Below are 27,415 nucleotides of genomic sequence, written 5' to 3' on the forward strand. Positions count from 1 at the left end.
TTAATGTTATTTAGACAGTCAATCAATAAGGAATATATGAAATTAATGTTTTAAAGTTTTGTACCTATAATAATGTATAGATGTGTTTGATTTTATATGCAACTTGTTTCTAAATGTGAACTATTAAGTTCTATATTTTTACATGCTAACTTGGGGCTTAGTTTGGGGGGTCCCGGGATTATTAGCTCTTGAAGAACTGTCTCTTGAAACAGCCCCACAATCACAATTATGATTGTTTTAAATTACATGTACTGTATGTTTTGTTATTTTCTTATATAACTTTTGCATAAAATTAGAGAAATATATTTGAATTTTATTTATTCATTTCCAGTCCTGGAAAGTCTAGATTGGTTGCTTTTTAGTTAAAGGAGAAAAAAATCTACAGCAATAGCTACCAACCAGCCAGCTTGCCCAGTTATACCCTGTGCTTGATAGTGAAATAAGGTACAGCCAGGACAATGAGTATATTCTCTTAGTTTACAAAGAGATCTTATTCAGTAAAACTTGATGCTTATTGCTCGAGTTATGGGTCTTGAATTAAAGATGAGTCTAGATGACCCTAAAGTTTGAATATATTCAGTGGCCTTTGAAACCTGTAGTTGCATGCATAAGCCTCAGCCAAGTGTTGAGTTGGGGCCAAAGGTGAGTATCCCCCACAGTTCAAGTTTAAATTCCTTGCAAGAATAAGTGCTACAGACTTATGTTAAGACAAATGTCTTGGAGATGCATACCTGGAAAATTTGGTACTTTCCTCATATGTTTGTCTGTTTGGTGTCTGTCCATCTAAATTAAATGGAGCATTAACTTCAACTATAACAGGAACCAACATCTTTCATATGTGGTAACATCTCACTGAGAAGACCTGCAGCACACCTCCAGATTAAGGTTAATTTTCATGAAAATTTGGGAAATGTTTTTAAAAGCAAAATATTGCGAAATGAACAAATAAAGCAATTTGCATTTTTCAATCGGCACTTACAATCCAAGAAAAACACCAAAAAGTGGTCAACATATGCAAAAACAGCACTCACTGCATTAGTAACGCAGTAGAAATATGGTAATAAAATACTGCAAAAGCAGTCTTAAACTGAATATAACAGGTAAAATATCACTTGGATCTTTTACCTTTCTTAAAATTTTAGAACATTTTTCTCAATATTGATTTTCTTGAAATATTTTGGCTCATCTTGAGGTGTGCAGCTTTAAGATAAAAGTTACTGCCCTTTAAAATTGTTCATACTTGATTTTTCTATGTGACATAACTCACTGTTGCTATGTTTTAAAAGGATGTCCTTTTGCTTAGCAATGTGCTCTGTATTATAATAATGCTCTTAGGTCTGAAGTACATTGTACTACAAAGCTTAAATCAAGTGGTTGTACAATTTGATGGTGCCAAGGTTAAAATGACAGAAAAATGACACGATTTTTAGCACATTTCAGCATATTTAAAGGCAGTTTTAAGAAGTAATTTTGACCAGCAGTTTTAGAAGAGTAACACAATGTTTTGTCATCACATACATCTATTCTAAAACATTGTGGATAAACAACTCTTCTTCCTGTTTTCGCAAGAAGAGTACAAGTATACAGTATAAGATAGGTACTGTCCACTTAAGTGGCAGATTCTTGTAATAACCAGACATGGTGCATAATGATATGTAAAAGCTTGCAAGACGTTGTACCATCATGTAAAAACTCTTGGGTCTGGAAAGCAAGAAATAAAAGAAAACAAAACAACACAGCAATAAAATTGTCACAATTTTTATTATATCACTGATTGAAGCATTTTGTAATAAATAAACTAATTTTCTTACTTGTCCCTACAACTTTGTAAAGGATTATAGCAGAAGATGAAAGTAAATGTGATACATAGATGTCAAAAATATATTGTAATTTCAATTCAGAAATGATTGATGTTAATGTATGACAACTGTTTTACAAACTTTACACGCTATATCATTACAGCTACAAATTCATATTTTAGTTTTAAGGGAGTGCAATCTAAACCCTGATGACAGCAGAAATATTGTATCTTCAAAGGAATTTTAATTATGTAAGCATAACATATGTTATCAAGGCATTTTCAAATGTAATAGCACAATCTGTGTTGAACATGTAGAGATAATAAAACCTAGCATAATTGCAAGAGAGACAATTCCAATGAACAGAATCATTGACAAATTAGGTAATATATGTAGAAGTATCTGTAGACTTCATTTCTAACATTATACAATGACAAATTAGGACTTCAACATTTTAATAACAATATAGTCCTCTCCAGATTTTTTTTACCAAACAACAGAAAGTGTCTAACCAAATATATACATGTTTTAATAAAGAAAAGTTATGCTTTCAGTTTTCAATACTTTCCCTTCTGCACATGAAAGGCAAATTATAATGCTTAACAACAGTGTCACTGTCAATAAATTCAAACTAATTTAAATAAAATAAGAACATTTCTCAATTGTAAATGATACAAAATAATACAAAAATGTCACAACTCGTCAGACATTTATTGAGAAATATTCAAAATTTGAAATATCATTTCTATCACCTTCGTTTCCATCCCTTGCAAACTTGTTTTACAATATCTTCCACAAAACTGATGATAAAAAAATGCCAGCCTTATTCATCTATAAAATGTTGTTAAAAAAAAAATCTTTCATTTTATGAAAATATAGCATTAACAAAGAAATTTAGCTTTTGTTATCAAATAAATTGCTGGTCTATTTATCATAACTATTGTTAAAAAAAAAAGTGAAATATGAAAATATTCAAATAAACCAATTGTGACTCTTTTCTCTTCAAGAAAATATAGCAATAATTGAAACATTAAGCACATTTATAATTCAATTCTCCTTCATTCATATATAACTTACTAGCAGTATCATGATATAGCCAGAAAATAAAAATATAACATTATCAACTCAGTCCTTGTTTATGTATAATGCTAGAAAACATTGGAATTAACAGCATGATGTTTGTTCATGGCAATATTTTGTTTAGCACTTGTAATATACACTCAATATCTGATCTTCTCTTAGTGACCTTCACACTGTATTCAGTATGTCTGCATTTTTGAACTACCTGGAATATCATCTTCATGCATTCCAGAGCTCTGAAACAAATAGTTATAAGGAAATTCAGTTCTGTAGCACTTGGAATAATGAAAAAATCACAGAAATCCCTTGTCCTTATCTTTTAAATTTCAGGGGTAATTCACTGTTATACTTTCAATGACATCATTTTGAAAAAAACAAAAACATTGAGGATTGTTTCCTCATGCCAGCAGTCAATTTTTTAAAATTTTATTACTTTTATTTTTATTATATTTTATTACATGTACATGTATTTCAGTTGTGTGGAAGCCTTTATTTTATTTTTCTAACAATAAGCATCTTTTCTTTTCAACTGATGATAATGTATCAGTAAAATTTTAAAATGAAAATTAAGGGATATAATTTTTGTAATGATAGCAGAACAATGCAATTTTAAATTATTACAGATAATGAATCAATCAAATTAAAACAATCATTAATGTAGGCAGCTTTTTATATTTCTCACATTAGTACATTAATTAAGAGCACACAAGCTAAGAACTTTCAGAACATAGTTTCCAAGTTATTAATTAATAAACTAATTTTTACAGAAAATGATTTGATAACATTAAGCTTTTGTCTATAACTAAGTTATTTTTACAAAAAGGGCTTCACTACTTTTTGTATCACTAGCAGATCTGACAGTAGTGAATAGTTTACTCACCTTCTGAACATATTGAGGATTCACAGCTATTTCGTTGTCCATTTCCTTCAACTTCGCATCTAACTGTATACATTTCTGCATCTGTATTAATATGAAGACAAATTTTATCATAGTAAAATAATTATTGTCTTCAAATATTTAAAAAAAAAACCTTTATTAGTCTGAGAAAAACAAATTCGGTCATAGATAAGCACAAAATACTAGAAGTTAGCCTATAAGTTTATAATCAAACTTTGACATTGCCATGATTACCATTCCTTTATCAAAATATATAATTCAGCAAGTTCGAGTAAACAATACATTTTACAGGATAAATCAATAAACCAATATAATAAGTTCTAAGCATATACATGATGTACTGATTTTGAGTGTTAAACAATTCAGTAATCATTTACAGGCATTACGAGACCACAACAGAGCATGTACCAGATTTTATCATGAACAGTCTTCACAAGATTATAATGTTCTGTTCCTTTATACTCAGTTACACCAACAGGCATATCCTAATATTATGTTTTCACTCCTATATTAAAGTCAACAATAAAACAAGAAGTTTTATTGTCCACAAGGTGAGGAAACTTGGCCACGCATTTATGCTGAAGATAGAGCAAGTTCTGACAGCAATTTGGAGAGGTTGGTACAAAAACTTTGTAACTCTTTCATGTTGTACAAGTTTTAACCGTTTAACACCAAGTCCTGTATGCATTTTGCAATTTCTTAATACAAACAAACATTAAAAGTAATCAGATCTTAAGGTGGTGCAGAAAACCAACATGTTATACAAATCACCATTTTAATACAACATGTTATACAAATCACCATTTTAATACTTTTTGAAATACATGTAATACATTCGCAAGTTTGTTTTAAAACCTCCTTGAATGAGAGAGAAAATAGCACAACAGAAAAGTAACTCAAGATGATGATACCTCTTGATCTAGCTGTAACAACATACGACTACTGTTGTATTTCTCCGGGTTATCATGAAACCGTACCATACCATCTTTTTGATTTATTGTAGCAAATATTTCTCCATCTTCAATCTATACATTATACCAATGATGAAGAATGAGTATATGCACATCTATAAACAAAACTTGTAATATTCTAAGACACAGTTTATTTACAAAATTTCAACATGAAGTATGAATTCTTTCACAATGATCAACAACAAACTTAAATGTACATTATATATGTATATAAGCAAACTTTCATTTTAATATTGACAAGTTGACTGAAATAACTTTAACTTGGCATAAATTTTAAATTGACTGTCAGTATTCGGTGAAATGTGTGTAAAATAAATAATATATTTATTAAGTATTGAAGCAGATGTTTTCTTAAAGTGAATTGGTCTATAATGGAAGGTCTTTATTTCAATAATTATGTTGATAACATTAAGTATCAAACATAACAACAAAACAAGAAAGCATTATCTATGGATGTTGTTGGCAAGTGTGAGATACATGATCTGGTATTGCATATATTCATGTAGCACATGATATAAATTGTTCTACGACAAAATATTATTTTCATCAATACTTGTGTAGACCCATCCACTATTGTAATAAATTCCATGTAAAAATGATAACATAATAGAATTTTTTTAACTACAACTTATCTTACACTATTGTATCCTAAGTATTTTGTTTTATTTTTTTTTAAAAACTGTGTAAGCAAGAATGTAAGGTGAAGTTACCATGTGGAGAACATATTTTTCTGCTTCTTTTGGCCCTGATAACTTCACTCTGTTTGCCATGTCAGTGAGTGACAGCGTCAAAAATGTCTGAAATATAAACAACAGACATTTGTACAATTTTCATATCAAATATAATTCATATATAATAATGCAAATGTTAAATTTTACAGTCAAACTATTTAATAAATGAGAAGTTTTGGTGAAACATACTACCAACATCAAGTATGTATACTGTTTTTATCATATAATTCTACTAATCTTAAAAATATAAGGTTTTAATCAGGAATATAATGGTCAAACTACTAAGGTCACATGGCATCATTTATGTAACAAATGAAAGGTCTTTGAATTTCATTTTAGACTGCTTTGGTTAAGATGAGTGGTTTAAATGTCTGACTTATAAGAATAAGATATTTACTTGCCACTCATAGATCTAGGTTTTGATCCTGTAGGGACATTAATGTCGTCCTATTCATATGATAATATTCATGCCATTTCCCTAATTAGAATTAAGCACACATGCCCACAAAAGCCATTTTGTAAATAACCTTCATTTTATTTAACTGCAATTTAGCATTAAGAATAGAATTCTGAAAAATAATTTAATTTATGTTTTTTTACGCTATTGAGTTTATACATAAACTAACATTCCAAAACATAATAGCCTCATTCTCTTTAAGAGAGCATCTTTTATTATTAATTTCCTACTGAGTCAGTAACTATCAACTAATATCTGGCCATATCATATCTTAATAACTTCAAACTCACTTTAGTCACATCAGCTTTCCATTACAGCAAAAAGAATTGATCTCTATCCAATAGTTAAATTATAGATTTTTTTACAGATTTTTCAAGATTTTGGCTAAGTTAAGGCCCATCACTCAGGTGAAGCTGGTTCAACAGTATATTTTAGGTAAATTTTGTAGATGCACACAATTTTCAAATAAAATGCCTAAAATTAAAATATTATATTGGCAATAGCTCTGAAGTTACTGTTCAGATATAGTCATTTACTGAAGGAGCAGTGTATAGAATACCTTAATTTAGGCAAGGGCAAGACTTACTGGTCTGTTAAAAAAATAAAAACCCATGTGAGCAATATCTCACCATAATGAACTATTTAGTAAGGTTCACACATATAGACAAATGTAGGCTCCTCCATGTACCCACTATGAAGTGGGTATATAACAAAACTCCCAATATAACCATACCTTTGTTAATCTTTGAATATTTTTCTTGAATATTGACGTTAAACACTGTTTCACAAGACCCAAGTTGTTTTCCTGTAAATAAGAAGACAGACATATGAATGCAGGGTTCCCTCTGGGTCAAAATTAGTTTGCGCCACCAAATTCGCCAATCAGAAAAAGTTGGAGCCAATGGCTCCAAAGTGGAGCCAAGAATTAATATTTTGTCGCATTTGGCGCCATTGGCGAGCGACAGCGGGAACCCTGTGAATGTACATATACCTAAACAGAATAACAAAACAGTGAAAATTCTCAATGTATAGTTATTTTTCTTAATATATTCCTTTTAAAAATGTTTGGTCCACATAGCCTTTATCTTTAGAAATCATGTTTCAACTAAACTTAAAACTTTTAGATTTATAACTTTATATTGCTAATTGCTTGAAATAGATTTAATTTATATCAAATCCAATACCAATAGAGTACAGAAACCAGTATTAAATTGCATGATATTTTTTCACAAAACGTAACACTTTCTCTTATCTATTATTAGTAGATATTACAAGAACATTATAAATCATACTACAAGGAACATTTTTCCTAAACCAAAGTAACATACCCTACTAAAGGTATCTTGATGTTTTTCCACATTCCTCTGGAGTTCTTCTGGGTTATTTGAGGCGTAGGAGTTTACTAAATCATGGTATGGTTGACACACAGGCTGAGAATTAAAAATAATGAAAAACTTATGATTTTATAATAAATCCATAAAATATCAGTTGATTCTTTACAAGTCTGATAAACAGACAAAATAAATGTTTTTTTTTTATAAAAAAAAATATGACTAAAAATTCCCAATGACTAAAATATTCATAAACTGGATGTTGTCCCTTTTTATAACTCAAAAACAACAACTCAAAAGCTAGCCAATTGTATTGGGTGGAATAAAACTTAACATTTTATGTCTCAAATTTTCTATACAGCTTTTTTCCCAACCTTTTTCATAAGAAGTGAGTACAACTGGGATCTTTAAATCAAGAATCTATTTTTAAGAGAAATATGTCTCTACAAAAAAACAACATGTTATTGTTGGCAACATGTTGTGAAAAAAACCAGATTTTTTAGCAATTCATAACGAGTCCCTATATTGGACCTGTCTATACAAGTGAAAAACACTGATATTAAAATACATAGACTCAATACAAAAATGTTCTAAACAACACAACAATATTTCTTGCCTAATACAGCTACCATATTTATTTCTACAGAAGTCTTCTAACTTTCTAAGTGTCTTACCTTTATATATCTGGCTACAACTTGAGATGTGTATTTTGGTAATGTAGGTAGCTGGAACAAAAAAATAAAACAAAATAAATGAAAATGCAAATTACACATAAATCAGAAAATGCTGTATAAAGATTTTTTTCCCATAAATTTATGGGAGCCACAAATTAACAAAGATAAAACAGAAGCATTTTCAGAACATTCCCTCTTATCTTCAAGATATCAACAGGCAATGTAGTGTAGGATCACAAATATAACGAAATAAACTTACATATTGAATTGATCAGAACCAAAACCTGACAATAACTCTTGACAATATTGTCAGTGTTCACCTCATTATGCTACTGGGATATGATTTTTTAGGTACTTTAAAAGAAAATCAGTGGTAAGTTTTCAGATGATCATAGCTCACCTTTGAGTACTCTGTACTCAGATGAACCAGAGACATAGATAACATGTTATCTATGTCTCTGAATGAACAAAAGAAAAAATAATGCTGGTCTGCTATTGTAAAAATGTTTGACACAGATAACTAGAATATACAGCATTGTTTAACTTAAGACTTTAAGCTGGATATTTAGGATATCTTTTACTTTTTCTTTCTTTTTTCTGTTTTGTTTCTTTGGTATCTTTTTTTACAAATTAATTTACAAAGAGTATCATCAACATTTTTAAATTTTTAAAACATTATATATATTGAACAAAGCATTATAAAGTATTCATACAAAATGCATTACAAAAAATAGTTCTCACTTTCAGAGCTTTCAAAAAACTAGAAAAAAAATGTTGAAATGACAGTATATAATAATGTTGAACTTACTTTTCCCTGTAAAATAAGAGCAACAAGGATATATTTCTTGTATGCTTCCAACATCACATGACTTACTGCCATACTTGGACATGTTATCACCTAGCAACAGAAATAAATACAGTCTAACTTGCCCATGCGACCACGTGTATTAAGCGACTTTTGTCTTAAACGACCACTTTAAATTCCCCCCAATCATTTTCTCTCTATATCTTTAATGTATTAAGCGACTTTTGCTCAACGCGACCAGCTACCGCTAATTAGTCACCTAATTGACATCAATCTTTTCATTAAACGACCACTTTTACCTGTTAAGTAATTGTGTTTTTAGACAACGCCACCTCGTTATGTCACAAGTGTCAGCAATCAAAACACAACAATAAACGTGTGAAAAACTCTATTTCCCATACCGTTTTAGCGTATGCAAATGAAGTTAAGTATACGCGTGACGTGTATTATCCAATAATATCGGATAAACAATGCAACGCTCCGCCCATACTGAGATGGTGTATACGCTTCGCTTGTTGACATGCATTGAATTGACCTTGAACTTGATCAGCAATTAAATTAATCGTAACAAATAGATGTAGTTTGTTTATTTCAAATGAAAAAATGCACAGCAGTAAACATCTTCCATAATAGGGTTTTCGTGTTGGAGACAAGGAAAAACAACGGAGAAGTTAAAAAATTCTGGAAAAAATGTCAAACATGTACGTAATGGATCAAAACTGTTTTGTCAATAAATATCAGAACGTTATTTTTACATTTGCATCCGTTTAGATTATCGGAGCGTACTTATTATTCAACATTTATATAAAAATAAATTTGAAAAACAATCCCATCGAATAAAAAAGATGTCATTTATAAATTTTGACTTTTATATCATGCTGACTGTCTTAAGAGACCGTTTCATTAAGCGACCGTTTTTGGTGTTTCCCTTGCCCGGTCGCTTAATACACGTTTGACTGTATATCAGTACAAATTGCATGTTTTGATAGAAAACGCGTGTGACTATTAATATGACTTGGGACATAATATATTGAGTTTAGTGGTTATCTTTTCAACCAATCAGTGGCATGCACCACCATTTGTCTTCCTGATTGTTGTGAAAGAGTATATTTCTTGTCTGAAGTAACCAATATAAATAAGAGAAATATAAGCCAACTGGCGTAAGATTTTTATAGTCTTTTAGTATCTTAATGGTTTTATAAAAAAATCTATCAATGTGGTATTTACTATAACAAAATAAATTTATGATAAAAACTCTACACCTATCAATTGATCTGCTCTTAATTTCATAACAACTGAAGTAGTAGTTGCTTACACTAGTACATTGTATGTCCAGATGTAGCTCAACTGCAGACACCTCTTATTTAACAATATTATTTAAATAAAATCAATGTCTAAATCAACAAAACTGATAAAACACAAACATTTTAACAGTCTGTATCTAATGACTGGTTTCAAAAGAGGAAAGTAACCTACCGAAATATAACTTTGCAAAAACATAAAATTAGATCCTTATATCAAATTGAAAATAATCACACTTTATAAAATTAGTCATAATTTTATGTAGAATTACTACCCTTGTAAATGATGCAATTTCTAATAAGATGTCTGTGACCCTGGGCAAGAACTTCAGTATCAATGAACCCAAACAGGTAATCAATGATCCTTACCCTTTGTGTACAAACTCTCTGTCAAATCTCATAGATACATTTACAAATAAATTAAAGTCTAGATAATTTCAATAAATAGGCAAGTATACAGCAGTTGGTACTTACAATTTCTAGGAAATATAGAGCTCTCTCATATTTTTTCAATGCTGTATAGATCATGCCTCCATAGTAATAGTAACATAAAAAATCTTTAGAATCATAATGTCCACCCTGAAAATAATACACCAATATACATTTGTCTGATTTATAATATAAATTTGTCAGCAAAATATTCAGGAAAGATTCATTCAAAGTTCAGAATTGATGCAAAGGTTGAGAGTTAACTGAATCAACTGGTTTATAGTGAGTGGCTATGATAATATGTAACAACCCATGTTTTAGTTTTCTTTTCTAGATAAAGAGCTAAACTAAGACCTAAAGACATGTATGTAGTATCAAGTAAATACTTAGTATTAATAAGAAATATAGTTACATGCGAACCCTTAACAAAGTATTATGTCATCAGTAATGCCAGGGTGACTAGCATGATTCCCCCTTTTCTTTGAGTAGTCAAGCCCAAAATTGTGAAAAAAGCGTAACTTATGGTTTTAAAAACATAGTTATAAATTATATATATACCTCTTTGCTGATATCTGTAATATCTACATCCATAAACTGTAACGCTGGCTTTAGATTCTTGGCTAGTAAACATAGCTGATAAATAGAAAATATATTAACTAGTTATCTCAAAGTAAAGTTTTAACAATTTTGGTTTTTATAAGGACTAACATACACACATATATACAAGTATCCTTCATTTTGTGGGACTTTTTTGTGGGAAATACTGTAAACATATTTTAATGTAGAAATGATTACTACATCTACTTCAACACATTTTTTGACATATCTCTGCAGTAGGTCCACCTAAGCAGCTTTCTTGGATAACTAACCAGAAAATACTAATTTATAAGCAAGCCAGTGATTTTTTTCACTTAATTGGGAAGAGGCATTAGTCTCTTGATTTTGGGAAAAAATATCGCTAATTTGGGAAGTAAAAAAGCAGGTTTAATTTCAGATTTTTGGGAAAACTGCATGATTTTAAAGAAAATTTCAATTGGGAAGAGGCCTTTTATCGGAGTCTGTTATATAAGCAAGAAAATCACTGCAAGCAACTTACTACTTATCCCACATGACTTCTGAATCAGTGTTGAGAGACAAATGTCTATTAGACTCAATGTCCCACATCAATGTCACATAGAAAATTCACTTCACATGAGCAGTGTAAGCGATTTGTCTTAACTTTAAAACCGAGTCCCTGGGACTAAATCCCAAAATAGATTCTATTCCCGCCCCAAATTTCCAAAATCAGAAAAGGGTCCTAAATTTTAAAGGGAAATGTCAATGTTTGGCATTGTTTGCATAATTTCCTTTAAAACAATAAAATTTGGGGGTGTTTTAAATCTTAAATTTGACAGCTTTTTGTGTTTTTAAAATAATTTTTAAAAAGTGTTTGAGGGAAAATTTAAGGGAAAAACATTTAACAGAAAATTTAAAACAAAAAAAAAAAATTTTCACTTTAAAGACCCTTTACAAATGGGGACATTTCAAAGTCTTCAAAGGTTTCAGTTCGAAAAAAATTTTAAAAAAGAGCCCTGGATAAAATTATTTTTAATTTTGACTTCATATTTTTACTTGATATAAGCTTTTAAAATAAAAAATTAAATTTTTAAATATTAAAATTTTTTTTGTACATTTTTTATGTGTTTTTTAAAAACCCTTTTTTAAAAGGGTTTTATATTTATAAACAAGGGCCCCTTAAAACAGTTTTAGGGATAGCAAAAAATTTGACGAATGAAAAAATTTGATGTTTCGCTTTAGACTGTTGATGGGTTTTGGGCCCAAAAACGAGGCGGGGGCACTTGCTCCATTTTAGTTTTGGGAAAAATTTAATCAGTTTTAAATTTTATGAGAAGGGAACAAAAAAAAAATTTTTCTTAAAAAAAAATATAAATTTTTTTTTAAATTGCAATGGAAATTACTTTTTTAAATCAGAGAAAAAAACCCTTATCGAGAAAAAATTTGGGGAAAAAAAGTTTTTTCGCCCCTGGAAATTTTTAAGTGAGAAAAGGGGTTTATTTTTTTTTGGCGTAAACGCGAAAAAAACTCCCAAGAGAAACCCACCCAAACCACTGGACAGATCCAAATTTCAAATGATTTTTCACTGTCTTAATTATAACTTGTATAAAAAATTCTAGGCATTAAAACGTTTGAAACAAGCACTGACCTGACAAAGATCAGCATGTATAGAGGTGAGCTGTGCTGGATACAACTGTATCTTGTTAATTGCCGTCACGAGCACCTGGATACCACGACTTGGCTGAAAAATCATTAAATAATTGTCTAATTTAACGATATCTGTATTTGACTCCATTAGCATTTAATATTGAAATTATCCTCAGACATAAAGGAAACATCCCAATAAAAGACTCAAACTATAAAACTTCTAATAAGGAATTTTTACAACTAACCACATTAGTCATTCACCTGCTAGTTGAAATGACACAAGTTATTAGTACCAGTCAGAGGAATATTCCACATTATAAAATACCACTCACATGGTTTATTGAGATATGAAGTTTAAAGAAAAACCTTAAATAACTGTAAAGCCTGTGCTGAAATGAGTAGGGTTGCTTCACTTTATGGCAACTTGACAAGCAATTTTATAAAGTGATACCGTATAAGTACTTATTTCTGCGGGCTTAATACTCTGCGATTTTTGTTAAAATAAGGGGTTTTAAATTTCTGCGTATCTTATTTCTGCGGTGTCATCATTCACGCATTGATGTTTTTTATTTCTGCGTTTTAATATAGATATTTTTACAAAATTAACCGATACAAACAGACAACATTTCAAGACTTGTTGCAGTGTCTATTCTAGGAGGGGGATTGGGGGATGGGGGGATTCACCCATATTTTGAGAATTCCCCCCCATTTTTTTAGAGGCAGGGGAAAAATTTTACATAGAGAAAGAAGGAAAAAAATCAACAAATCCCAGTGACCTGAAAATCATTAGGGATCATCTTATAGTCATGACCAACCTGCATGCCAATTATGAAGACTGTGGGTCAAAGAAATGTTAAGTTATTGGGTGGACAAGCTTTATTTTAGTCAAGGCCTTTGTGACCTTGACCTTTGAACCAATGACCTCAAAATCAATAGGGGTCATCTACTAGTCATGACTAACCTCCATTCCAAATATGAAGACTATGGGTCAAAGAAATCTTAAGTTACTGGGCGGACAAGCTTTTTTTAGTCAAGGGCCCTGTGACCTTGACCTTTGACCCATTGACCTCAAAATCAATAGGGATCATCTACTAGTCATGACTAACCTGCATGCCAAATATAAAGACTGTGGGTCAAAGGAATCTTAAGTTATTGGGCGGACAAGGAAAAACCGCCGGACGGGGTGACGTCCAGACGGGGAGACATCCTCACGGACGGACAGACAAGCTGATTCCAGTATAACCCCCTTACAACTTCCTTGTGCGAGGGTATAAAAAGGCACAAACCCTTCAGTAGTTATGGAGATATTTGCTTAACCAAGAATTTCTAAGTAGAAAAAGGGGCATAATCATGTAAAAAAGCAAAACCGAGTTATTGGACTTACGCCAATCATGTTACATAATCACAGAGAACAAGTGTGTGAAGTTTCAATCCATTCCTATCAGTAGTTATGGAGATACCAGCTTGCACGCAAAAACTTAACCAAGAATTTTAAGTCGAAAAAGGGGCATAATTATGTAAAAAAGCACATCAGAGTTATTAGACTTGTGCCAATCATGTTAGATAATCACAGAGATCAAGTGTGTGAAGTTTCAATACATTCCCTTCAGTAGTTATGGAGATACCAGCTTGCACGCAAAAACTTAACCAAGAATGTCTAAGTCGAAAAAGGGGCATAATTATGTAAAAAAGCAAATCAGAGTTATTGGACTTGTGCCAATCATGTTAGATAATCACAGAGAACAAGTGTGTGAAGTTTCAAGCCATTCCCTTCAGTAGTTATGGAGATACCAGCTTGCACCCAAAAACTTAACCAAGAATTTTTAAGTAGAAAAAGGGGCATAATTATGTAAAAAAGCACATCAGAGTTATTGGACTTATGCCAATCATGTAAGATAATCACAGAGATCAAGTGTGTGAAGTTTCAATCCATTCCCTTCAGTAGTTATGGAGATACCAGCTTGCTCGCAAAAACTTAACCAAGAATGTCTAAGTCGAAAAAAGGGGCATAATTATGTAAAAAAGCAAATCAGAGTTATTGGACTTGTGCATGTTAGATAATCACAGAGAACAAGTGTGTGAAGTTTCAAGCCATTCCCTTCAGTAGTTATGGAGATACCAGCTTGCATGCAAAAACTTAACCAAGAATTTCTAAGTTGAAAAAGGGGCATAATTATGCAAAAAAGCAAATCAGAGTTATGGGACTTGTGCAAATCATGTTAGATAATCACAGAGAACAAGTGTGTAAAGTTTCAATCCATTCCCTTCAGTAGGTATGGAGATACCAGCTTGCATGCAAAAACTTAACCACAGGGACGCCGACAAATGGGTGACTGCATTAGCTTGATTATTCTGCGAATAGTCGAGCTAAAAATCAACAATGTGCAATGACAAAAATTAATTGTAATACTGCATGTGTATAAATATTAAGTGTGAAAAATAAACAATTGTAAAAATGCATGTAGACACAAGATATTGTACAAATACAAAAGGGTATGTTTATTGCACCCATCAAACTATAATAGTTTTATTTAACAAAAAAATCAAGCTAAGGGTGAGCGAAAATCATACATGTACAAACATGATATTTATTCAAACAAAAAGAACAAGTAAAGGAACTTTTTTTCTAATATTTTATTCATGACGGATACATAAAGAAAAATTCTCATCTACAAAAGCCGATAATGGTACATGGTAATGTAATTATACAATACAATACTGGTAGTTGACATATTCCGACATAGACATAGGGAAAAGCTAAATTTTCTGCTGTTTTTAAATCTGGGGTGTCGTTATGAACCGCAGAAATAAAGTTCCCGCAGAAAAAAGTACTTGTACGGTATCAAATGCCAACTTAGGTATAACCACCTTATTTCAGTTTCTATATAAGCAATAATTAGCCTTATGTTAGCCATTAACACTTTCAAACAAAAATAAAATAATACCTGCTTCCTTTCCACAAGGTTATGTGTAAACTTGTGGCACAAATCTGCATCTGTAATTTACATACATTATTACTATATGGATTATAATTTGGGGCATAGCAGGAACTATAAAAAGAACTTGTAATATATAAATACTAGTTCCCAATTTTTATAATATTTACCTTCCTTGCCAAAAGTGGCAGTCATTTTGGGGGTCAATATTTTGATAATTGACAAAATATGAAAACAATCATACAAACAAAACTCAATAATTGACCTAAATTGTCAATTCTTTTATATATACACAGCAAATATTATTATAGCATCAATATGTAAAATTTTATGAAGACAATAGAATTATGAGACATTTTTATCTTAAGGTTATGATAAATTGGGAATGACCCACAAAATGGCACCAGGGGAGGTAATAATTGCTATATATGTGAAAAACATGTATAGCAATGTTTTCATTATAAAGAACAAGAATTTAGCTATTAAATCCCAGTGCCTAAACTTTTTTTTTATCAGAATAGGATCTTATCTAGCCACATTTTCAAAATGATTAACTTGTCCTCATAAAAATAGACAGTTTGTACACATATCCAAGCCATGATAACTGAGTGACATTATCTTTATACAAATATGTCAACTGACTGTGTATCAATCAAAATGGAAAAAGATCGCTGTCTTTATTTTGAGACTTTTAAAATTTCACTAAAATAGTTAAGAAAGTGATGTTATCATTTAGTTGTCTAAAATGCACTTACAACTGCAAACCTGGAACAAAATTTTAGATCCATTATCCAATGCAAAATGTTATAATTTCATTTTAAGTGTAACTTGTTATTGCCATTATGAATAAGAAAGGGTCACACTTACAACTGTCTGTGGCATAGCGAACATGTTCTCCATTACATGACAATATAAACTCTTGTGTTTGTACAAATAATGTCTCAAAATCAGGAACATTTGGCATGCTGTATTTTACACACCTGAAACATAAATTATTATACACTTAATTACAAGGAAACTTGATAATTCTTTTGTGTAAAAGTAAAATCTGATTTGCTATACAACTTAACATGGGATTGGTTTGAAATATTTATGACATCACATCACATTATATCAGATAAATGGAATAAATCAATGAGACAAAGTATCATAAGCTGCTAAAAAAATTAGGAAATTTTCTCATGTTATATGCAATAATGCATGTATATAATTTTCACTGTCTATTATCTTCATTAGGGAAGAACAAGTAAGAATCACAGCTCCTCCATTAAATACCACACATCCTTTCAATTAAAACATGTAAAATACATTATATTCTTTCATCCAAAGACATTAAATATAAATAAGACAAAACTAATAACTTACAATATGCCAAGCACACCTAATGAATGTTGTTGAATATCTAGAGTGGCGAGTACATTGTCTAGGTGGCTGACATTCTTACTTAATGTTTCTGCACTTTTGCTGATGAAATCACATAGTTGTGAGAAATTTCCTGTAATCAAAGTCATTAGATAATATCTCTTATTATATACTCTAACACAGAATGCAATATTACAAATATAAACATATAGTCATCCAGCAAAATAATATTAGTGGAGTCACAGATGGGGCATGGGATTGGCTTGCCCAGCTAGATAATAAGATTGTATGTGAATACAAGTGTATATTTAAAAGGAACAGAAGTCAAAATAAACTATACATCAAATACATAGATCTTATTCTATATACCATTAAAAATATTCCAGTGTCATTTACCATTTATGGGCATCACTATTTTGAATAAAATTACTAAGTCACGCAATATTTCATATTGTTGAATTTGTTCCATATTTATCAGTAAAAGTAAACCAAGCATTTTGCATTTTATTGGATTTCTAAAACTAGAAATTTATGTGTCTATAGGACACGGGTGCCCCCAAACTCCACTGTTTTGACAGTCTACTGACTCTAGGCCAAACATTTTTTGGGCTTCACACGACACAAGTTGAAAACTGAAAATCTCTTTTACTAAGTCAAGTGCAAAATTCTTCAAAATCTGCATAAATCCACAAGCAAACCCCAAGGTGCAGAGCTACACATGCTGACCAACATTCTTGTAAACTTTCAGAAATTCAGGTCATATACTTTTTGAGCTATGCATGAACAAGTTGAAAATTAAATACTAAAATTTATACTAAGTGAAGGGCAATAAATCTATCCAAGCTGTTATAAAACATCCACATGCAAAACCCCAGGTGCACAGCTTCACAGTGATTGATCATCATTCCTGTAAAATTGGTTGATTCTTACTCAGGCACTCAAGGTACACATAACAAAACATTTAAGAATGTTTTTTACTAAGTCAAGGGCAATTACACTACAAATGCTGAACAAATCCACAATCAAACCCCCAGGTGCACAACTACATATGCTGACCACCATTTCTGTAAAGTTTCATGACAAGGGCAATAACTCTGACAAAGTAGAATTAATCCACAAGCAAAACACCAGGTGCATAACTTCAAGTGCTGATCAACATTTCTGTAAAGTTTCATATTCATGGTCAAATAATTTTTGAGATATACACAACACAATTTGAAATTGCAAACTTTTAATAAGTCAAGTGCAATAACGCAACAAATACTGATTAAATCCAAACGCAAACACCCAGGTGCACAACTACACATGCTGATCAACATTCTTGTAAAGTTTTATGACTCTAGGTGAAATACTTTTTGAGCTTTATTTTTGATGCACAAAGTGGCAATAATTTACCTCCATGCAATTTCCACAGAGTATTAGCCAAGATATGAATTTTGAGCCAAAAGTAGGTCAATGTAAGGCAGTCAATGAGAACCTAAATGTACAGAAACCTGAGACAATAATGAAAGAGGGTAAAGCCCTTAAAAGGGCTGTTGGTGCCTCACAATCTGTCATTCGTATAAGTGGCACACACACCCTAGTACCCCATCCTCCTTGACTCTGCCTTATTTGTAGGGTCTGCTACTCCCCTCGGCTTTAGTCAGGACACCGGCAGTTAACTTCATGCAATTTGTGCCTTAAACGTAACTCTGGGCTGTAGAAAACATGTGAACTTCCAGTCTTACACATAGTATTGGTTATTCAATGATCTGCCTATGCCCTGTGTCTTCTCAACGACTTTGACATACACATACCGAGGGGAAGAGAGAAGAGACTGACTGAATGCAATTATGAGCTGTCGCTGTCAGTCGCCATAGTCGCCATTTGCGATTATTTTATAAGATTGGCGATTATTTTTGCATTTTGGCTACAAAATTTGGCGATTATTTTTTACTTCCAACAGTGTTTATATAAGGTGTAAAAATCGATAATGAATGCAGTAGAACCAATTAACACCAGCGGGGTGCATTTAATCAAGTGTCAACTTAAATGAATTGTAAAATGTAATCAATTCTTAATTATGTATTGTTTATTTAATTATAAAAGATTACTATAAATTGTATTTGTTTAAACCCAAATTACATATACATGTATATTTCAATTTGTTTACAATTCAATTACAGGGCTCACGCTGTCAGTCGCCATAGTCGCCATTTGCGATTATTTTATAAGATTGGCGATTATTTTTGCATTTTGGCTACAAATTCTGGCGATTTTTACTTTCAACAGTGTTTATATAAGGTGTAAAAATCGATAAAGAATGCAGTAAACCCAATTAACACCAGCGGGGTGGATTTAATTGAGTGTCAACTTTTTATCGGTCACGTGCTGCTTACTATATTGCCCGAGGGGAAGACGGACAAAACCCCACCAGTTAAAACCCCACCACTCAAAATTTTATAGAGTGGACAAAACCCCACCACTAAATTTTATAGAGTGGACAAAACCCCACCACTTACCAATTATTGGGCAAGATTTGATGAATTAAAATATATATAATATACAGTACACATTTTCACATTTTATTTTTTAATTTCAATATAACATTTGTGTAATATAAGAGATCATACAAATAATTTACAAACTGTTAAATCAACATCAAAAGAGTAGTCATTTATTTGAGACTGTGTCACATTTATGACCTTGAATTATCCATTATTTTTAGTTTCTTCAAATTCATTTCTTCAATTAATTTATATAAAAAATAAACTACTTACTATTAATCAAGAATGTAGCACATTTTCATCAATTAATGATTAAAAAATAGCACATTTTTTATAGCACATTTCTAGTTTTATTCAGTTCAGTCAATTTTCCTTCATTGTACTTCATTGTACTTAGTTTAAGTGGATACTGTGGCTGATAGCCTGAAGAAACTCGGGTACAGTCTTCTCCTTATTGATGAGTTGTTCACACATTCTTTTGAGTTCCTACTGATGCACAATTGTTTTGTTTTTTAACATGTTTACAAGAAAGTTTTGTCCACTCTATAAAACTGAAGTGGTGGGGTTTTGTCCACTCTGTAAAATTAAGTGGTGGGGTTTTGTCCACTCTATAAAATTTAGTGGTGGGGTTTTGTCCACTCTATAAAATTTTGAGTGGTGGGGTTTTAACTGGTGGGGTTTTGTCCTACATTCTGCCCGAGGTGATAAAAATACATGTGAGATGTAAAATTGTATAAGTACTCTAAAGATATTGTCCAGCATTATAATAGCCATCAAATATACGTCAATTAGCCACAAAAATTGTTTTAAAATTGATAAATTGGATATTGACCAACCCAAAATTTACCGTAAATTGCAGTAATTGCAAATTTTGATTTTTTTTATTTTAAGCTGCTTGACAAAATCGCTAGTGAAAAACAATGGTAAAATATTTAAAAAGTATTAACTTCCAAACAACTATTTTGCACACAACTTAAATTGTGAATATTTCTTCAGAAAAACAGTGGAAAAAATCCGATTGTCACATATTTTCGCGACACCGATAATTTTGACATTTTTTCTAAAGGTGAAATAAGCTATGTTTCTGTTTAAAAATCTTTACTATTATGGCAGAAATTTGTATTACATTGGTGATGATGACATTTTTCAGTAAGTTATTCAGAAAAAGGCTGCACTCTGTGAATGAGTTTGCAAGAGTTATTTCTATAGGCTAATATGACATATAGATCTACTCCAGTTCTGTGTGAAATGTGGGAAATTGACAGTGGTTATAGCTGACAAAATTTGATAAGAACAAACAAAAGAAATTATCTGATAACATCATTATGTAAAGTTATAATGAATTTTTGATATTATTGTCATACAGTAATTATACTATATTACATTTTTATTCTGTTCTACAATAACAATTCAAGTTGTGGTTCTATGTAAAAAAGGTACAATGTAGTTATCTTTACCTTTACCTTTACCTTCTCCTTCTTCTGAGCATTTAAGCCAAGATGGCTTGTAAGCTCCTCCTATACAGTATTATCAAGTTAACTTCAGTAAATGTCACTTGTATTAAATCTTTGACTTTGCCAGCTCCGGTCGAGTAAAGTTTTAAATGTCAAAACACTTTCACTGAGAACAATGTTTTATCTAGGTTTATTCCACTGGTCAATGCATCTAATAGGAAAATGAATTTTTCCTTAGTGTTTTATTCACACTTGGTTTTAAATAGTTGGAATATATGTCCACGTGTACAGTTTATCATTGAACACAAAAAATTTATCCGGGTCAACATTATCAAACCCATTAATTATTTTATAAATTTGAATGAGGTCAAATCGTTGTCTACGATATAAAAGTGTTGGCAATTAAGCCTAACAAGTCTTTGTTCATAGGACAAACCTTCAATGATGGAATAATTCTAGTTGCTCTTCTTTGAATATTTTCAATCAATTGAATGTTTTTCTTTGTAGATGGAAAATAAACAGAAGATCCATAGTCAACAATTGATCTTATCAGACTTTTTGTAGACAGTCAAGAACATAGGTATTGTCATGCAGGAAAAACTTCTCTTTTATTAAACCCCGTTAATTTCTTCGTACGGTTTACAGTATTTAAGACATGTTGATCAAATTTAAGATTATCTTGGAATGTGATGCCGAGATCCTTCTCACTATCAACTTTAGGTAAAGAGATATTTTGACTATTAGAGTCTTTCATTTCGTAGATATATGGAAGCTTGACGTTTACCAATCTGCATTGATTTACATTTAGGGAATGGAAAATTGAAGCAGCCAGTCCTCTGACCAGTCACATAAACGTAGTAAGTCTTGTTGAAGTAACAACTGATCGTTTTGAGAATAAATCTTCCTGTATAATTTGCTATCATCAGCAAATAATTACATGTAGACTGAAACAACTTCAGGCAAATCATTTATGTTAAATGATAAATAAAACTGGACCAAGGACTGAAAACCTTGCGGAACTCCTGACGTGATATTAGACCAAGTAGAAAAACTATCTTCAACACAAACCCTTTGTCTCCTATTAGTGAGAAAATTTTGTATCCAATTCAGTATGGGATTGTCAATACCATAGTTCTTTAACTTCAAAAGTAAACGATTGTGAGGTATAGTATCAAAAGCTTTTTTAATGTCCAAATAAATTGAGTCTACTTGACAACTGTCATCAAAAGCTTTAGTCAATCTTCTAAAACAGTCAGGAAGTTGAAGAATACAATTCCTTTTGTTTCTGAAGCCAAATTGGTCATCCGAGAAAAGGTTATTATATTCATGTGTTGCATTAGGGTGTCACGAACAGTTTTTTCACACATTTTACATGTTATTGAAGTTAAAGAGATAGGGCGATAATTTGAAGGATCACATTTATCACCTTGTTTTTGTACAAAGCTTTAACATTAGCTTCTTTCCAAGCATCTGGTAAATCACCATTCTAAAGGTTTTTATTCATTATCCTACATAAAGGATCACATAAAACAGCTGCAGATTCTCGTAATAAATAAGGATGAAGACCGTCATTGCCATGGATTTGGAGACATTAAGATGACGAAGTCTTTGAAAAACAGTGTCTTTATCAACTACAAGTTCAGAAATAGGACTACCATGATACTTCAAGTCAAAATTTGGTAAGTTACCTCCTGGCTCATTAATGAATACAGACATAAAGAAATCATTCAAAAGTTCAGCTTTACCTAGGTTATTTTTCACAAAATCATTATTTTCATCTTTCAAGTCATAAATTCCAGTCTTACACTTAATTTGATTTCTTACATACGCCCAAAAACCTTTCGGGTTGACCTTCATATCGAATATAATATCACTTTTCAAATTTCCGCCTAGCATTTCTAATAGTTTTAGTGCAAATATTCCTTGCTTTACAGTAATTCTTATAATTTTCATATGATCTAACATGAAGATATCTCATCCAAGCCTTGTGTTTTAATTTTAACTTTCAGAATTACAGTCATTGTTCAACCATTTCTTCTTTTTTCTGGAACTATTATTCTTTTTTAGAGGAATATGATTATCAATAGCCATATTAATATTCTTGGTGAAAAATTCATAACTGTCGTTTACAGACAAATTATTAATATCATCCCACTGAACTAGTTCAAGGTCAGAAGAAATAGCAGAGTAGTCTCCTTTAAAGAAGTTTCTTCTGGGAACCAAGTTTTTGTTTTCAACAGGATTCAAATTCAAAACTATATTTTAAAGCAACATGATCACTTGCCCCCAAATTGTTTTTAAATTGTATTTCAGTCACACACTCACGGTTTGTCAACCAAAACCAAGTCAAGAATATTGGAGGCCTGTCCATGCCGATATCGAGTTGGATCCTCTACCAATTGTGAAAGGAAATTATCACGAAGACATTCTATAAATTTAAAATCTATATGATGAACATTGTGTGGAGTACTCCAGTCCTCCCAAGAGATAGATGGTAGATTAAAATCACCAACAACAAGTAAATAATCATGTGATAAATTACATGCATAGTCTATTAAGTCACATATTTTGCTATTATTAAGATCTGTACTCGTAGGGCTTCTATAAACAGCACCCAGTAACAAATTAACATTAGAATTCAGCATCACAGAGCACCAGCATGATTCCTCATAAGGATAATCATTTAAAACGGAAATATCCTGTACAGACATGTTGTTCTTGTAGTAAATACATACACCTCTTGATTTTTCCTTGATTACACTTTTAATAATGTCATAACCTGTAATTTTTAATTCAGCATTGTCAATATCAGTAGAAAGTCCAAGTTTAGGGAAGACCTCAGTAATAATGATGATATTTGGTTTAGTTAATTCAATCTCAACTTCAAGTTCATCACGCTTGTTGAGTAAACTGTCAGCATTTGTGTAATATATATTAAAAATATCAATAGATGCTTCAATATTACGGGCATCTTCACAAGAAATAGTATCCTCACTAAGTACAAAAGAGCTTTCAGTTTCATAATCACTAATGTCTGAATTAGATTCATCTGTAGCCGAGTAACTTATAATTGAATCACCCGATTCTAATGTTACATTATGAATATCAAAACATGAAGACAAAGTATCTTCATGTTCATAATTTGAATAACTGGTATTAATAACAGGAACATCGATAACTGGAACGTCTGTAACTGGAACGTCTGTAACTGGAACAAAACTGTTACGAACTGGAACATTTAAATTATATACAGGAGTTTTATGTTTTTCAAAGTTCCTAACGAAAAGGAAACCCAGATGTACTAGAAGTACCTCCCGAGTTACCTGCTAACTGTGAAGCATTTACATTTTTCTTCATTCTACGTTCACATCTAAGTTTATATGCTTCTTCCCTTTGCTTTAGAGTGAGATCACTTTGAAAATATAGATTCTTACATAAATCAACTGAAGAATTCCTCACGTTTACTCTAGCCCTTTCTAAAATTTTTTGTTTCGTTTCAATAGAATTCACAGAAAATCTTGTGGGCCTTGTCTTCTCCCCATCATACCTTCCCAAGCGCACGGTTTCTGAAAAAGATACCTCCGACAGATTCATGATTTCTGATAAAATACTACTTATTCTGGTATTGTCATCATTTTTTCGTTCTTCTTGAGATTCTTTGACACTTTCTGGAAGACCATAACAAATGACATTCAACCTCCTTGATTCACGGTCCTTTTGTTCATTTAAAACCTGGTTAACAACATCAGAAATTGAACCAGTAGAACCACCATTTACATTTTCTTGAATATTTATGACTTCATTAGGTCTTTTCTCAAGGACTTGTGACAGTTTGTCTTCTAAAGACTTGATTTTTAATTCAAAATCCTTATGTTTTTTTTCAACTTTGAGCGACGTTTCTTCAAGAACAGATAATCTCTTACTTAATTTGTGGAATCCTGGCATACTTATTCTACAGTGCTTACAGATCCAGAGAACTCCATTATTTTTACTGTTATTCAGTGCACTATAAATTTTGCTATTAATTTGTGTACAGTCATAGCAGAACCAGTTTTCACATAGATCACATTGGAGGGCCTTATCCTGATTTCCTATTTCTGAGTTACAATCTTTACATAAATCTACCTCAATGTCACTATCATCTGAATTTTCAATATGTTTTTTGGCTCTAGATGTCCTTTTACTAGAAGAATTTGCAGACTGTTGCGAATTTTCAGTCGAATTTGAATTGGTTTTCTTGTCCGATTTCGGCATGGTTCATGTTCCGATAAGAAGGCCTTGAAATTCAATACACTACTGCAGTGATGCTACGAAAAGTACCAAAATATGTTAACAAAAATCACTTAGTCCTGATTATCAAAGAAAAAAATAATTTCAACTATCAAACAATCACGATTATCAAAGATAATTCCATAATTAATCTCCTCATCATTTTTTTCCATATACACAAATGTATCAGTTTATTTGAGAATCCTTATAAAACTGAAAAAGTTTTATATGTAATGTTTATTTAATCAACTGCTTATGTTGTTAATCGCTAGCTTGTCAATAGTCCGCTGAACGTTTGGCTATTATTTTTTTAAGTTAAAAATATTGGCTATTATTTAATTTGAGCCAGTGTGAGCCCTGCAATTATCAGCAATAAAACTTTAAAGTAAAGAACCAGTAAATGTTATAATTAAATTGTCACAAAATCATTAAATGTTTCACAAGACTTAATCAAGGTTGCTGGTGCAGTTGTCACTTAACGACAACTGAATTAATTAGCATGTCATTAAAAACTATATATACCCTGTATAAAAAAGTAATGTAAACATTGTAAAAGTAGCATTCTTTCAAAATACATTTAATTACTTCAAGTCAAAAGGCTGATTAACGATGCGCTAATGCGTAACCAAGTAATCGCTTCCCTGTCTCTAGGCAGTCATTTTAACTGACAATATGCTTAAGCTGCCTAACTTGCCCAACTTATTGCTGACGGACAAGTACATTTTTACATAGCAGTTGTCTGCGGACAAGTGAATTCTGAGTCAGAAAAAAAAGGAAAATGCCAAAATTCTAACTGTACTTGACTGTGAACGTTAAATTTTCCCAATGTTGTTTAATCCGTGTTTACAATGTGTAAATTTTATTAGTATACCATCTCCAAAAAGCACAAATTAATTGATACTATTTCACCCCGTATGAGGCCTCTCACTTCTATTGGCAATCTCGCTTAGCAATTGGTCGTATGGAGGAAACCGATCTATGCCTGAGTAAATAATAACATATATATGTTGTTGTGTTGTAAATTATTTGATACAAAATTGACACCTTTATCGTATATGACTACAAACGTGTTTAAAGAAAGCTGGTTAACCACTTTTATTTGGCTCCGAAAAGACGATAATTTGGACACATTTTATTGTCATGTTTGCAGAATGTTCCTGGAAACAGCGAATACATCATCATTTATAAGAATGGACACTCAGTCCAAGTTTTAGCAAAACCCCAGTAAACAAGGACCCATTGGTTAAATAAAGCCATTGTAAAAAACTTTTTAGTGTTTATTTAAACAACTGAACTTGAGCTGCGCACAAGTATAAATTTTAGTCCAACTTGCACGTCGGCAAGTGAAAAAAATCCAAAATTCCACACCGCTGTTGAGTTGACATTATTTGACGTGACAATTTGGTTCAACTTTCTGACATGTGAACAGATTTCAACATAGGATTTTTGCTACCTAGACGTGACCATCCATACTTGTGCAGTGTTTGCATAAGGACTGTTGATGGTTCAACAAATGCACATAAACGACTTAAGCAACTTTTAACAACTTTTAAACCAATTCACACAATAATTTACTTGTCTTGGGGTGATTTTGGAGTAGGCTTGGAGCGTCTTTGGGTAATTAGACTGACCTGTCAATGTGTATATAGTATTTTGCAGGCTTTACCATATGTCTTTACCTTTTTTCAGTGCAGAATTTTTATATGGGGGGAAAAGTAGGGCTTTCATTGATGGATCATTTTGCGAAATTCATTGACAGCCAGGTTAGGAAAAAGCGGTCCAGGAAAAAAACCCACATTAAAATTCCAACTAATCACCTGTCAAAGTTTTACACATGTTGTGAAAGAAAGGGTACCATTCTCAATTAACCGTGTTTACATAATTCACAGGTCTTTGATTTTTAAGAATGCAAATGTCAGAATATGCAACTGCAAGTTTACAGATCCACAACAATTCTCTAAGAAGAAAGAAGCAAAAATTAAGCGCAACCAAAACTTTCAATATTAAATCTGATTAAAACATTTTTCTGATTTGTATAAAGTACCTTGCGTAGACAGCGTCTGTACAGTATTTACATACTGTTCTAAAGCACTTGCCATGTTTAACAGTGTTTTTAAGAATTTTTCAATATGCAGCTTACATCACTGAATTATTTGGAACATGATTATTTTAATACAAAAGTTATTATTCAATTATGTAACATAAGATAAGAATGAATGAAGTATTTTAT

At 31.5% G+C, this 27,415-nt stretch overlaps 2 protein-coding genes across 2 annotated transcripts; both read right to left on the bottom strand.

Moving 5' to 3' along the window:
* Nucleotides 1–1,742: 1,742 nt before the first annotated feature.
* Nucleotides 1,743–27,376, bottom strand: LOC132731712 (COP9 signalosome complex subunit 3-like). The gene is made up of 15 exons (XM_060717933.1): nucleotides 27,230–27,376; nucleotides 16,980–17,109; nucleotides 16,482–16,594; nucleotides 15,624–15,673; nucleotides 12,680–12,772; nucleotides 11,035–11,109; nucleotides 10,522–10,626; nucleotides 8,750–8,839; nucleotides 7,942–7,992; nucleotides 7,265–7,366; nucleotides 6,670–6,741; nucleotides 5,459–5,545; nucleotides 4,689–4,802; nucleotides 3,760–3,840; nucleotides 1,743–3,115 (listed from the first exon to the last, which is right to left on the bottom strand). Exons 1-15 carry the CDS (start codon nucleotides 27,282–27,284, stop codon nucleotides 3,059–3,061), a joined length of 1,275 nt encoding a protein of 424 aa, XP_060573916.1. The 5' UTR covers nucleotides 27,285–27,376; the 3' UTR covers nucleotides 1,743–3,058.
* Nucleotides 24,179–25,351, bottom strand: LOC132731720 (uncharacterized). Its single transcript, XM_060717944.1, has one exon. It carries the CDS (start codon nucleotides 25,168–25,170, stop codon nucleotides 24,193–24,195), a length of 978 nt encoding a protein of 325 aa, XP_060573927.1. The 5' UTR covers nucleotides 25,171–25,351; the 3' UTR covers nucleotides 24,179–24,192.
* Nucleotides 27,377–27,415: the final 39 nt, after the last annotated feature.

Source organism: Ruditapes philippinarum, unplaced genomic scaffold, assembly GCF_026571515.1.
Source record: "Ruditapes philippinarum isolate M1 unplaced genomic scaffold, ASM2657151v2 ctg3097_1_1_1_1, whole genome shotgun sequence".
Taxonomy (NCBI): Eukaryota; Metazoa; Mollusca; class Bivalvia; order Venerida; family Veneridae; genus Ruditapes; species Ruditapes philippinarum.